Here is a 14998-nt window from a genome sequence, read left to right on the forward strand (position 1 = left end):
ATGTTAATTAAGATAGTTTCAAGTACATCCAATAATAATGTCATTTCAAATTCATTCTAATTAAAAAACTAATGTGTAAATAAACAGTGTGCGAATTTTGTAATCTTTATAAACAATTATAATGTGAACATATTAATTACTCTATGATGATGGTCGGTAAAACCAGGGCCCGGGCTATCAGGGTAGTTTTGTGGGCCTGATGTGGAAACCGGGCTAATGAAAGTGATATATGGACTGCCCCTCCTTACTCGAGATGAACTGCACACCAAAGAAGGGGACAAAAAGCACGTTAGTGGGACGCCGGAGGAAGTTCCGGCAGGGCCACTCCGATGCTTAAGTTAGACTTAGAAATAGAGTGGGCTTTTTTAGGAAAAATGAATATAGTGCTTTTTTAACTTTTAGTGAACATACCTCTACCAATATCTGTGACCAGATATTTAAAGGCCTTGGAGTGAGAGTGTCACCCCGCAATTCCAGGATAGTGGCCACGATCTGGATCGTGGGTGTGGTAGTTGCCCATGTTTGCCTGTCACGTACGATGAACCCAGAAAGCTAGGGTTTGTGATAATCGTGGGGATCATGCCCCTAAAACACGGGCCTTAAATAAGTCCTGCAAACCTGGTTTTCCGGGCTCCTGAGGCTACTGGGCTACCTTAATACAGCCCTACCAGTCTGGGTCATTCGTGCTCTGGGCCCCCTGGCTTACCGGGACATCACTACTCATCCCAAAAATAGTCGGGTTAGAGTCTTAATCGCTGTCCCGACTTACGGTTCCGCCACCCTTGCTTTAATACAACCCTGTAATCCCTGACTGTTTATGCCTCTGTCTTGCCGAGACATCACTACTCAGCCCAAAAATAGTCGGGCTAGAGTCTTAATCGCTGTCCCGACTTACGGTTCCGCCACCCTTGCTTTAATACAACCCTGTAATCCCTGACTGTTTATGCCTCTGTCTTGCCGAGACATCACTACTCAGCCCAAAAATAGTCGGGCTAGAGTCTTAATCGCTGTCCCGACTTACGATTCCGCCACCCTTGCTTTAGTACAACCCTGTAATCCCTGACTGTTTATGCCCCTGTCTTGCCGAGACATCACTACTCAGCCCAAAAATAGTCGGGCTAAAGTCTTAATCGGTGTCCCGACTTACGGTCCTGCCCCTGGCTGTTCAAAGGTTTGATACCCCGGCCTTGTAGGTGTATCGTCCAGTAATGTCCAAAAATTGTAGGGCTGACGTTAACCCTAGAATTTTGAAAAGACGGGCAGGTGTCAGAAGCCGTTACCTGTCCTTTCGACTGCCCGTGTCATCATTACGCTGCCCGGTTCAACTTCCCAAGATCATCCATACCCTTCGTTCATCGTTTCATCGGCGGCCAGGATTAAAGCTCTTCGCCTATAAAACCCCCTTTCTCCACTGCTTCTTTACCTTCCCTATTCGCGTATTCCCTCCCTGCTACCAAACTTCTCCGGCTCCGGCGACTCCGCGTAACAAGCTTGCTTTCTTCTGTAAGTTTTCTATCTATCTTACCTTAAAATTTCCTTGTCCTTTGAACATGTCGAATTCCACATCTTCAACTTCCGGTGGCCACGTTCGTGGCTCCTCTGATATAGAATCCGAGGCCTTACGCCACGATTCTCCCCCTCCTGTCACCTCCCATGTTCGATCCACAGCAGCTCCCTCCTCCTCTCGTCCGAAGAAGGCTAAAATCGGACCTTCTAAGGACAAGGGTAAGGCTAAAGTATCCGAGTCTGGGCCTCTCCTTCTTTTGCCCAAACCAAACCCCGAAGGTCCCTGGTTCTCCCACGTTACCAGTACCCTCCGCCCAGAATCCATAGAGGAGCTTAAGCTTATGGGTAACATTCCCCCGGCGTACTCGATTATCATTCCGGGGCCCCTAGGTCGGGCTGACCAGCCGCCCGAGGGGTTCTATACCTTCTTCAGGGAACAGCTCAGGAATGGGCTTCGTTTATTCATCCCTTTTATTATAAAATTGCTTCTTTTTACAAGGTTCCTTTGAACCAATTTCATCCCAATGCCTTCCGCATGATGGCTGCCACTTATGTTCTTTTTAAAGCGAACAACTTAGCCATCACCCCTCTCATCTTTCACTACTATTATGCCTGCCGTTTCACGGAGATGGCTTTCTCTTTGAATGCCCGGCAGAATGCCCGGTTTCTAGAGGATACCCCGTCCTCGTGGAAGGGATGGAAAGAGAGATTCTTTTATATTCAACTCCCTGGTGCCCGAACCAGACCTACCCAATTCTTGACAGCCCTTCCTCCTCAACCCGAGCTCCCTAAAAATTATAAGTTGGAGGAGCCCTACCTTCGAACCCAAGAGCTAGTGGAAAACCAGAAGTTTCCTTCAGCCCCTCTACTGGAGGAAAAAAGTTTGAATGATTACGGGCTGGGTGCTCGGGTAACTGATCCGGTTGACCGGATTATTGATGCATATGATGAGTCGGCCCCAGTCGCTGGTATGCTGTACTGTTACCATATATTTGCTTCTCTTATATGTTGTTTGTAATGTACCGATTTTTATCATTTTTGCACAGCATCCCCAGCCCCACCTAAGAAGAAAAAATCTCGACTGATGAAGCAGGCCTTTTCTCAGAAACGGGCAGCCGAGAAGGCAGCTGCCCGGGAAAAGGAAGAAGCCAGGGCTGCAGAGGCAGCGAGAAAAGCCCGAGTTCTTCAGCTAGCGGAGGAACGCAGGGCTCAACAAGGCCTAGGTGAGGAAGCTGCCACTGCAGTTGTCATCTCCGAGGTCGTCGCTCCTTCACCTTCTGATTATAGGCTCTCATCACCCGAGCTCTGTAGGCCTCCATTCTACGAGCCGCCTTCTCTCTTCGCTCTTCAATGAGATCCAATTCTTGTGCCCGGGCTCCTTCATCTGTGTCCTCGTATGCTTTAATCCGAGCTGAAGGCTGTCCAATCTCTACAGGAAAAATAGCCTCCGACCCATATACCAGGCTAAAAGGTGATTCTTGTGTTGCAGTGTGTGGAGTGGTGCGATAGACCCATAACACACTCGGGATCTCTTCAACCCAATCTTTCCCCATTCCATGCAATCGCGCCTGTAAAGACCGAACAATAGTACGATTGGTTACCTCTGTTTGGCCATTAGCTTGAGGATAAGCGACCGAGGTGAAAACCTGCTTGATGCCCATCTCAGCACACCAGTCTGCCAATTTTTGGCCCTGAAACTGCCTGCCATTATCCGAGACCAGCTTTCTTGGTAGCCCAAATCGACATACTATACTTTTCCATAAAAACTTCATCACCTCGGCCTCTGTAATTTTCGCCAAAGGCTCTGCCTCCATCCACTTGGAAAAAGAATCCACAGCTACCAACAAGAACTTCTTCTGTGCCTTGGCTAGTGGAAAAGGGCCCACTATGTCCAGACCCCATTGATCAAAGGGGCAGGATGCCCATATCGGAGTCAAGTTGCTTGCCGGGCTATGTTGTATAATTCCGAACCTCTGACATCCTTCACAAGACCGGGAAATCTTGTATGCGTCTGCCTGCATAGTTGGCCACCAATATCCTGACAGCAACACCCTTCGGACCAGACTCATAGACCCTCCATGGTTTCCACAACATCCTTCATGCACTTCCCGCAAGACATATTCGGTTTCTCCTTCCTCCAAACATTTGAGCAAAGGGCCCTGGTAGGAACGCCTATACAGGCTTCCTCCCAAGATAGCAAACCTGGCTGCCTGTCTTCGTATGATCCGAGCTCGTCCTTTGTCGTCCGGGAGGGTCCCCTGAGTTAGGTACTTGACAATCGGGGCTTTCCATGTGTTTACTTGGAGGACCGGTTCCCCGGCTTCTATGGCAGCCACCGTTTCCCTTTGCAGAAGGGCTTCGCTACAATCACCTTCCCCCGCGGCCGCTTTCTTAGCCAAGGCGTCTGCTTCCATATTTCTTTCTCGGGGTATCTGCTCTATACTCCAAGTGTCGAAACTGGCCCCGAGCTCTTCAATCATCTTACAATATTTTATCAATTTCTCCTCTCGAGTACAGAAGGCTTTGTTTACTTGTTGAACAACCAACTGAGAGTCAGAATAAATTATAATATGACTTACCCCGACATCCCGGGCTCGTTGCATCCCCGCTATCACAGCCTCGTATTCAGCTTCGTTGTTGGAGGCCTGGAAGTCTAGCTTCACGGCTATCTCAATCTTCTCTTGGGCCGGTGAGATCAGGATGATCCCCACACCACTGCCTCCAGCACCACTTGCTCCATCTACAAAAACCCTCCACACTTCTTCTCGGCCAAAAACGGCCACCTCTGTCAAAAAATCTGACAAAGCCTGGGCTTTGATGGCCTTACGTGGCTGGTACTCAATATCATATTCTCCTAATTCCACCGACCATTTCACGAGTCTTCCCGAGGCATCTGGATGAGTCATAATACGCCCCAGGAGGCTATTAGTAAGAACAGTCACCGGGTGAGACAAAAAATAAGGTCTCAATCTCCGGGCCGTTATTACTATAGCCAAGGCCATCTTCTCAATTTCCGTATATCTAACTTCCGCCCCCTTCAAAGCATGGCTGACGTAGTACACAGGCCTCTGATCTCCCTTTTCCTCTTTTACCAAGACAGTGCTGACCGCTTTTTCTGTAGTGGATAGATATATCCACAATTGTTCCCCTGGTTCCGGCTTAACCAAGATAGGCAAGCTAGCCAGATGCTCCTTCAACTCCTGAAAGGCCTGCTCGCATTGCTCAGTCCAGCCGAACCTCTGGGCTTTTCGCAACACTTGGAAAAAATGATAGCTGCGATGAGCTGATCGAGCTATAAACCGGGCCACGGCTGTAATCCGGCCGGTTAATCGTTGTACCTCTTTAATAGATGTTGGTGAAGGCATTTCCCGCAACAGCTTCACTTTTTCAGGGTTGACTTCTATCCCCCGTTCAGTGACCATGAACCCCAGAAACTTGCCACTCTTCACCCCAAACATACACTTAACCGGGTTCAATTTGATCCCATATCGCCGAACTGTCGCAAAAGTTTCCTCCAAGTCGGATAAGAAACTATCCCGGGTCCTGGACTTCACCAATATATCATCCACATATACCTCCACATTTCGGCCCACCTGTTCCCGGAACACTCTGTCCATCATCCGCTGATACGTAGCTCCTGCATTCTTCAAACCAAATGGCATCACTATGTAGCAGAAAGTACCTCCCGAGGTAACAAAGCTGACTTTGTCTTGATCTTCCAGGGCTAAAGAAATTTGATGATAGCCCTGGTATGCATCCATGAAGCTCAGCAACTCACACCCGGATGTAGAGTCCACCAACTGGTCAATTCGGGGCAGAGGGTAACAATCTTTGGGACAAGCTTTATTTAAATCCCGAAAATCCACACACATTCTCCACTTCCCCGTGGCCTTTGGTACTAGCACTACGTTGGACAACCAAGTAGGAAATTGTATTTCCTTAATGTGCCCGGCCCGCAGTAGCTCTTGAACCTGCTCCGCTATCACCTTATCCTTCTCGGCCCCAAAATGTCTCTTCTTTTGTATAACAGGTCGGGAACCTGGGCTGATGTTTAATTTGTGTTCCGCCACCCGAGATGAAACTCCCACCAGATCACCCTGAGCCCAGGCGAACACATCTTTATTCTGGATGAGGCAGCCTCTCAATGCTTCCCTCAACCATGCATCTACATCCCGAGCTATCTTAACAGACTTCCCTGTTTGCCCGGGTTCCATCTCTACCTCTTCATACTCGCTTTTAGATTCCTCCACCGAACAGACTTCTCTTCCCCCCAAGGCTCCCACCTTTCCATTCTGTTTTGCCCTCTTGTAGTCTATCTTCACTGTCTCAGCATAGCATTTTCGGGAGGAAGGCTAATCTCCTCGAACTTCTCCGACTTTATCTCCTACTGGGAACTTGATCTTTTGATGGTAAGCTGAGGCTACAGCTTTGAAAGAGTTCATAGCCGGCCTACCCAAGATGACATTATAGGAAGAAGGTGCTTCCACTAATGTGAATCTTGTCATGACCGTCCTCTTCTCATCTCCTGATCCCAAGGTGATAGGCAGCAACATTTCCCCTTGGGGTTGGACAGTGTGCCCGGCAAAACCATATAAGGCGGTTTTTACCGGACTCAACTCATACCCCTGCAAATTCATCTGCTCGAATGCTTCTTGAAAAAGGACATTCATCGAGCTTCCCGAGTCAACGAACACCCTTCGAACATCATAATTGGCGATCCGAGCTTGTATAAGCAAGGCGTCATTATGGGGTAAGTTTACTCCCTCCAGGTCTTGGGGTCCAAATGTAATGATTGGCCCCGCCCCCTGCCTTCCTTCCTCCACCCCTAAGCTTTCCCTCCGACTCCAGGACTTCCTAGCCCGATTGGAATCTCCATCCGTAGATCCTCCCGATATCATGTTAATGATACCTTTGGCCGGCCCATCTCCCGATATTTTGTCTTTTTTTGCAACGCTTCGAGGCTTTTTTGGGACCGGCCTACCATCTCTAGCATAAGGCAGTTGGTGTCTTTGCTGCAGAGTTCGACACTCACTGGTGTCATGAGTGCACTCTTGATGAAGGGCACAGTACTTCCAGAGCTTCTCCTTAGAAACAGGGGTCTGCGTGTCGACCCTTTCTTCACACATATGAACAGCCTTATCTCGAGTTCCTCGGTACGGAGCATACCGGGACAATCGCCCCATGGGATCATGGTTCTCCCTACTTCTCCCTTGTTCCCGGCCTCCCTCCCGCCGGGCCACTTCCCTTTTCTGCTTCTGAGCTTCCTCCATGTTAATGTATTTTTCAGCCCGAGCCAGCAAATTTTCGAAGGTCCGGGGTGCTTTTTTCACCAGCGATTTGAAAAATTCCCCCTCCCGAAGACCTTGAGTGAAAGCCGTGATCTTGGTCTCCTGGGCACAAGTCGGGACCTCCAAAGCAATTTTGTTAAACCTTTTGATGTAGGTTCGTAAAGACTCCTCTCCTGACTGCTTTGCTTCAAAAAGGCTATAGGCAGTTTTCCTATACCTCTTGCTACTGCCAAAGTGCTGCAAAAACACTTGCTTGAACTTAGCAAATGACTGAACACTCTGGGGCTCCAACTTCTCAAACCATCTTTGGGAAGAATCCACCAAAGTGGTTAGGAAGACTTTGCATTTGATCTTATCTCCATAGCAATGTAGCATGGCTACATTTTCAAACCGAGCCAGGTGCTCCTCTGGGTCTGTGCTCCCATCGTATTCCCGGATTTTAGCCGACTTGTAATTTAGTGGCAAGGGTTCCTCTATCACCTCCTGTGAAAAAGGGCAACCCGGAATTTTGATGGGGCAAGCCATTTGGGAACCCCCCTCCTCCAACTTCTGTACCTTTCTCCTGAGCTCATGCAACTCATCTGCCATGGACGGCTGTATTGAATGCATCCAAGAGCTTTCTTCTTCTTCTCCTTCTTGAACCTGGGAAATAGGGTTTGGATTACCCTGTTTCCTTCTTCCTCCACCGTTATGTCCTTTGATTGTGGTTGCTTTGCAGCTATCAACGACTTCCGTACCACATCTTGGACAAATGATTCTAACTGCTCCAAGGGAATGGTAATATTCCTTCCTGGCTGATGGTCTCCAGGTAATGTTTGATCATGAGAAGCCATATCTACGTCTATAGAACAAGCTTCCCACAGACGGCGCCAATGATGATGGTCGGTAAAACCAGGGCCCGGGCTATCAGGGTAGTTTTGTGGGCCTGATGTGGAAACCGGGCTAATGAAAGTGATATATGGACTGCCCCTCCTTACTCGAGATGAACTGCACACCAAAGAAGGGGACAAAAAGCACGTTAGTAGGACGCCGGAGGAAGTTTCGGCAGGGCCACTCCGATGCTTAAGTTAGACTTAGAAATAGAGTGGGCTTTTTTAGGAAAAATGAATATAGTGCTTTTTTAACTTTTAGTAAACATACCTCTACCAATATCTGTGACCAGATATTTAAAGGCCTTGGAGTGAGAGTGTCACCCCGCAATTCCAGGATAGTGGCCACGATCTGGATCGTGGGTGTGGTAGTTGCCCATGTTTGCCTGTCACGTACGATGAACCCAGAAAGCTAGGGTTTGTGATAATCGTGGGGATCATGCCCCTAAAACACGGGCCTTAAATAAGTCCTGCAAACCTGGTTTTTCGGGCTCCTGAGGCTACTGGGCTACCTTAATACAGCCCTACCAGTCTGGGTCATTCGTGCTCCGGGCCCCCTGGCTTACCGGGACATCACTCTATATATCTCTTGAATTATAAAATAGATAAATTGTGAGAACTCAAAAATTAGCTCACAAGAACTAGAGCAGTTGAGTGTACATAAGCAGTCGAGTATCGAGGAAACTAAAAAATGGAAAGAAAACTAATCATTTGGACTAAAGAAAAATGACCACGAAAATCAGTTGAGGAAACTGAAAGAAATATGACTATGAAAATAAGTCGAGGAAACTGAAACTGACTGACCACGAAAACTGAAACTGAACAGCTGGAGTGAGGAAAACTGGATCAGTTAGATCGTAGTCCAGTTAACCAATTCATTTGAACATCCAGTTGTCATTTCGTAACATACAACTGATCGTTTGAGATTTTGTAATAGACGAATTAACTCAAAATCAATGCAAATAAATGACATTAAATGTAAGCGTAACAGTCAAAATTGTGCCTATAAATAGCAGTCAGATTATGATACAATGTTACACAAACTCTGAGCATAAACACATAGAATTTCGAGTGAGAAAAGGTCAAAAAAAACAGTTCAGTTGAGCAAAGAAGTCGATTGAGCGACCAATTCAGTTGATCAAGGGCAAGATAATTCCAAGAACAACCGAAACATTTTTAACAACTTTCGGTATGTGGGCTTTCTGATTTAAAACTGATCACATGCTTTAAAACTGATCCAACATGATATTGTGATCAAATCTTGATTTTTGAAAACGACATTACTGATTTCTAATGCATTGAATCTTAAAACTAGTGGTAGGGATATTTATTATGAACATTCTTGAATTCTGATTAATGATTACTGATTGATGGTCTCACTTTTTAGAGGATTATCATATAAGGAACATATATCAGTTAGCTAGCCATTAACTTCATAAGTGTGCATAAAACCGATTTCTGTTATTACTGATGGACACCGAATTCTTGTTATGTTATGTTCTGTTGCGTTCTGTTTTGATATGTATATGAGATTTCCGTTAAAACGATTTAAAAAACTGAGATGATTCCCCCATTTACTGAGCGACGATCATATCACCCACTCACCCACCCAAACATCTCAGATAATAACGAATAAGAAATTGAAGATGATGAGCAAATTCAGTTTTCTGACTGGTGAAGAGGAAGAAGATTGATTCTTGCAACTTAGAATTTTTATTTTCTGTCTGCTGCATTAAACTATGTATTAGTTTAGTTTCTGCATTAGATTTCGTATTCAATTCAATTGTAAAGACAATATAAATTTTAGTTTTATGAATACGATAAATTGGGTTTTGAATTTCTAAAAATCGAGACTTATTGTTTTCAAATTAATGTTGAAGAACAACGCTGATGTCAACCAACTCCGGTTTCGGGGTGTGACATAGATCACAAAAACTCATGTGAGACGATTTCACAAGTTAATTTTGTAAAACATATCTCTTATTTGGATCACGCATGAAAAATATTATTTTTTTGTGCCAAAATGATTACTTTATATTGTAAATATGAGAGGATTCACGCGTCTCACGGATAAATATATGTGAGATCTATCACAAAAACTCATATGAGCCAGTTTTATAAGTCAATTTTATGAGACATATATCATGTTCGACTCGACCAATGAAAATATTAATTTTATTGTAGATATGACCCGAATTGACTCGTCTCACGAAATAGCCGAGATCTGCTTTTATTTTTAATTGAAAATGGGGTTATTTTTGAACTGTAAACCTATGTTCCGGATGCTTTTTGGTAAAGATGCTTATCTCAAAAATATATTTGCATTTTTTTTTCCAAAGGAGATGTATCTTTTTAAAAGGGCCAGTTGATTGGAACAATGGGGGCTAGTCATATTTTCGACTTTCGAGTGTTATACACTGAACTACTCCTCCTTTTGTCCTCCAAGGATTCTAAATTGATATATACATATATATTGAAAAAAAGGATAAAAAATAAGAGAAAGACGTGCTAAAAATATTGATAATTCTACAAAAAAAATGTATATTTTTCATGAAATAGGAAATTCTTAATTTTTAAATATTTATATATGTATAAGATTTAATATATATATGATTTACTAAAAGAATGGGTCTCTTGGGGCACTGTCATTCTGTCATTGTCTGGTTAGTTGTATAGAGATAAAATCGAGTCAGCAAATCCTTAAAGTGGAATGAAGATATATTTATATTCTCGTGACTCCTAACTCCTAAGATATTAATGAAATAGTGACGTGGAATCTACTCATTCCACTTCTTATCCAACTTTTTTTGCCTTCGCAAAAGAAAAACGTCGCACTCAGAAAATTAAACACTCCTCCACTAAGTTTCGCTTTCTCAAATTTCAACTGCTTTTATTCAAAAACTGTCGCATTTTTAGACCATAACTTCATGCTTAAATTCACATGCAAACATCGACTTCTGACTCATTGATATATATGTTCATGTCATTAACGCTGTTTGCACACTATTTAAAGAATATTTGCAATTTTAAAAAATATGTAATTATGAATTTATCAACAAATTCAAATTTGTTAAGAAAAAACTCATAATTATGTATTTTTAATTTAAAGGTTGCAAACAATTAACAACATATTAGTATTATGAATTGACGATGCTATCTAAGATCATAAGATTATTAAATGCTGCAAACTAATGTTGTGCTAATTTATTCAGTGGAATCTAAAGATTTGTTAGTATTCATTTGAAGCTCCATGAAGTATTTATATTATAATCGACACGTTTATTTTCTTTAAGACGTTCGATGACTCGATCCACTCCAACATTTCAGATATGTTTTTTCCCCTAATCTTCAACTCAAATGCTTTTTTTAAAATTTTTTTTTTATAACAAATAATGTGCCCCAATTCTTATATTCTACTTACTAGTCTGTTTTCTCCCCATATTTTATCTGCATATCGAGAATTCGCAAACATCAATCAGAACATCGTATTGACTGTTGAGAATAATGAGGAGTCGGGCAAACTCGGAATATCATTTTATTACTACTCGCTTGAAGAAATGGTCCATGTAATTATGTAGGTGGAAACAGAGTTATTGGTGATTATATAATTGTCCATAATATATAGTCAATATATTAGATATATATATATATATATATATATATATATATATTATGAGTATAGTCAATATTTTATTAAAAGTGATTGTCTTGTCAATGATATATATGTAATTGATATTATTATTATTATTATGCTAGCTGATGAATATTCGATAACCAATATTTTTTAATGACGAATATTAAATCAAATGAGAGTGAATTAGATATAACAAGATATCACAAAAATTTTTGTGAAACGATTTTACGAGTTAATTTCGTGAAATGAATCTCTTAATTAGACATCAATTAAATATAATGCTAAACATATTATTTTTGAGTAGCACTTCTGTGAGACGGATCTATCCTACCCATATTTATAATAATAAGTAATATTTTTAGCATAAATTATAATATTTTTTAATGGATAACCCATATAAAAGACCCGTCTCATAAAAATGACCCTTGAGACTGTCTCACAGGAGTTTTTGCCATTATTTTTTATTGTAAATATGTGTAGGGTTGACTTGTCTCACTAAAAACCTACTGAATATCAACAAAAAAAATGATATCAAAAGTTATTATTATAAGTATGTGAGTTAGCAATATAGCGTGGGTACACCGAAGATTATTCTATGCTGTTCGTGAGCTATTTTTATAGCTATAACGGTGTCAAATAATTCATAGGTCAAATTTCACAAAAATACAAAGAACACAAATGATCTCGTAGCCTAGACTAACCGTACCCAAGCCCTAGAAAGTATTTTAAGAAAACGAGTTCGGCTTCACAAGAAGTAGCCTCTGTCTTCGATTCTTTTGGAACCTTTATGTTGGGTTCATCGGCATAATCCATCCACGCCCATTGTAAAATCTTCCCTTTCCCGCCTTATAAAAACCTCGGGCTTCATTTTCTTGAATTTATATTCCGCGTGTGACCAGCGTGTTGCTCCCTTTTGAAGAAAATTTGAAACTTTGGACAAGAATTTTGAGATGGAGGCTGTTTCCGGGAATCATGGGTACGTTTTATTTTCCCAAGCTTTTCCCTTTTTTTCTTTTCTTGGATTCTTTTTTCTTAGCATTCAGATTATGCCAATGCTCGAAAATGTGTTGATCGTGACTTTTCCGATGTGATCTTCCTTTTGATTGTAAATGTGCGAATTTTAGATGCAAGCATTACAGAAGGAGATGCAAGATTAGGGCACCTTGTTGTGATGAGATCTTTGATTGCCGGCATTGCCATAATGAAGCCAAGGTTTGATTTGTTTCAATATCGAGATTTAGCCTTGATCTTGTTTACTACCAGAATATGTATTTTAATTTCTCGTGACAATCTGGGATGCGTGTTTTTTTAAAAAAAAAAAAATAAATCCTGCAACAATTTCCTCTCTTTGTTTTCTTTATTTTGTGGTTTTCATTTGACAGAATGCTCTTGAAATTGATCCCATGCATCGGCACGATATTCCGCGGCATCAAGTGAAAAGGGTAATTTCTTTAGTCCATGATTCTATCTCTAGCTAGTTCATGATGCAAATGGTTCTGTATTTTTCCTCTATTAGATCTGGTAGGTAAAAGAGAATAATAATGAATTTCCATTGATGTATCTGTTCATTTGCCAAATCTGTTAGCAATTACATTGCATTTAACCACGATATACGAAATGATTAATCTAAGTTTTTAAAAGAAGTCCATCATTAGGTAAACAAGCACTTTCAAACTTTTTATTCATCCATGTGGAGTAATACTTAAACTCATTCAATTAAAACATAGTCCTATTTTGGTTTTGGGTTGAATAATGCATTTTTCTTATGATTAATCATATGATCTCAAATTGTCCAAGGCGTGACTTATCTGACCCGATTTTACTGTAATGCAGGTTATATGTTCTGTTTGCAACACTGAACAAGATGTAAGTTGAATGCACGTCTTAATCTATATGAAAGATCTAAATTTGAGAAATTTACCTTGTCATTTTATTTACGGGTGCTTTATAATTTCCACTTTCCAGGTTCAACAAAATTGTAGAAGTTGTGGGGTTTGCATGGGGAATTATTTCTGCCAAATATGCAAATTCTTTGATGATGACGTAAGATATTCCGTAAATTTCGTACCCAGTCTTATCGACGCTCATTCTTCCTTGTGCATAATATTGAATTCTTGCACATTACATTTTCATGGATTCAGGTTTCAAAGGAACAATTCCATTGTGATGAATGTGGAATATGCCGGTGAGACTATTTGCTTACACTTACCATTTACTTGGCTGATTCAAGCCAGAACAGTCGTGAAACTTTCCCAAATGATTCATGCAGAACTGGTGGCAAGGAGAACTTTTTTCACTGCCACAAATGTGGTATGCAGAGTTAACTCCTTCCAGTCTCAAACTAAATTTTGCTTGGATGTCCAAATTCTGTTTTCTAAGTCTCGTAATCTATTGCATGACTTAGGGTGTTGCTATTCAAATTTGATCAAAGGTGCCCATCATTGTGTGGAAAGAGCAATGCATCATAATTGTCCAGTTTGTTTTGAGGTAACAAGATTTCCTGGAGTCACCGTGCATGCTTGGGCAACCCAGGGATGAACATACAGTTGTCCCTCTTGAAATAAAATAAGAAGTCCTAAAATTTCATTTAATTTTTTTCCTACACGCCTACTGCATCATAGTTAATGTTTTACTGAAGTTGGATTCTGAAAAGGTTTGGTTTTCTGTATTATGGTTGCAGTTTTTATTCGACTCAATGAAGAACATTACTGTTTTACTATGTGGACATACGATACATTTAGAATGTGTCAAGGAAATGGAGCTTCACCATAGGTGAGGATTCTCATATTTGTATCAGTCATAGTCCAAAACCATTTGAGTCGGCTATTTAATTTTCATGTGCTAATGGTTTCTTGGATTCTATAAACATCCAGATATTCATGTCCTGTCTGCTCAAAATCCATTTGTGACATGTCCAACATATGGAGAAAGATCGACGAAGAGGTACCCCACTCAAATTCATCCATTTTTTCGTTTCCATGATTTATGCACAACCTATCGCCCTCATTTGTTTTCTTATGCAAATCTGATTGACAGGTTGCTTCAACTCCTATGCCAGAAATGTACAAGAACAAAATGGTAATCATTTTATTTGGTAGAAATATTCGAGGCACAAAAAATATTACATATACGAAATCTCTTGTTCTTATTGAATGTTTCTTTTTAAATACATAAATAGGTGTGGATACTGTGCAATGACTGTGAGTCGACTTGCGAGGTGCAGTACCACATTGTGGCATACAAATGCTTGCGATGCAGCTCTTACAATACTCGACAAATTCAATGAGTCACGACGCCCTTTGGTTGTTTAACAATGGCATTCAGAGACCATGGTGTGCACAGAGTGAGGATGGTGAATAATGCAGATTAGGGAAGAACATGAAGGAAGATGGATTCATTTAATTAATTTACATTATTTACCAAATTCTATTGTTAGTCTAAGAGCATATTGATGTTGTTCTATCTGTATCTGCACTATCAGTTTGATTTAATGAATATAATTTCATGTCATTCTCGTGATGCCTTTATTATTATTTTTTTATTTTTTTTTAGTAATTATTCAAAGTGGACTGAGTCTAAACAGGGAAAGCTGTATAGGAGCTCAAGAGATAAAATAAATAAGTATATCAAAGATCTCTCTTGTAAAATTAATTTCATATAATGACGATGATCTCTCTCACAATCCAAAATTTCCTTTCATG

At 41.3% G+C, this 14998-nt stretch overlaps 2 protein-coding genes across 2 annotated transcripts; one reads left to right on the forward strand and one right to left on the reverse strand.

The window, feature by feature from the left end:
* Window positions 1-5858: 5858 nt before the first annotated feature.
* LOC140878544 (uncharacterized) lies at window positions 5859-8043 on the reverse strand. Its single transcript, XM_073282147.1, has 3 exons — window positions 7988-8043; window positions 7532-7781; window positions 5859-7436 (listed from the first exon to the last, which is right to left on the reverse strand). The coding sequence occupies exons 1-3, from the start codon at window positions 8041-8043 to the stop codon at window positions 5859-5861; spliced, it is 1884 nt and encodes a 627-aa protein (XP_073138248.1).
* Window positions 8044-11937: 3894 nt separating this feature from the next.
* On the forward strand, window positions 11938-14807 carry LOC140880289 (E3 ubiquitin-protein ligase RZFP34-like). Its single transcript, XM_073284607.1, has 12 exons — window positions 11938-12273; window positions 12422-12509; window positions 12680-12739; window positions 13131-13163; window positions 13263-13340; window positions 13439-13482; window positions 13567-13607; window positions 13702-13784; window positions 13978-14069; window positions 14171-14240; window positions 14334-14375; window positions 14476-14807. Exons 1-12 carry the CDS (start codon window positions 12248-12250, stop codon window positions 14581-14583), a joined length of 765 nt encoding a protein of 254 aa, XP_073140708.1. The 5' UTR covers window positions 11938-12247; the 3' UTR covers window positions 14584-14807.
* Window positions 14808-14998: the final 191 nt, after the last annotated feature.

This window comes from Henckelia pumila, chromosome 2, assembly GCF_033568475.1.
Source record: "Henckelia pumila isolate YLH828 chromosome 2, ASM3356847v2, whole genome shotgun sequence".
Taxonomy (NCBI): domain Eukaryota; kingdom Viridiplantae; phylum Streptophyta; class Magnoliopsida; order Lamiales; family Gesneriaceae; genus Henckelia; species Henckelia pumila.

What these genes read in the sequence shown, in the direction of transcription:
- LOC140880289 (XM_073284607.1), top strand. Translation starts at nt 12,248, where the DNA reads ATGGAGGCTGTTTCCGGGAATCATGG. An exon ending in TTTGCAACACTGAACAAGAT is followed by an intron (nt 13,164 to 13,262) that starts GTAAGTTGAATG and finishes TCCACTTTCCAG; the next exon opens with GTTCAACAAAATTGTAGAAG. An exon ending in GCAAATTCTTTGATGATGAC is followed by an intron (nt 13,341 to 13,438) that starts GTAAGATATTCC and finishes TCATGGATTCAG; the next exon opens with GTTTCAAAGGAACAATTCCA.
- LOC140878544 (XM_073282147.1), bottom strand. Translation starts at nt 8,043, where the DNA reads ATGGGCAACTACCACACCCACGATCCAGATCGTGGCCACTATCCTGGA. An exon ending in CACTATCCTGGAATTGCGGG is followed by an intron (nt 7,782 to 7,987) that starts GTGACACTCTCA and finishes TTTGGTGTGCAG; the next exon opens with TTCATCTCGAGTAAGGAGGG. An exon ending in AATCATTTGTCCAAGATGTG is followed by an intron (nt 7,437 to 7,531) that starts GTACGGAAGTCG and finishes CCTATTTCCCAG; the next exon opens with GTTCAAGAAGGAGAAGAAGA.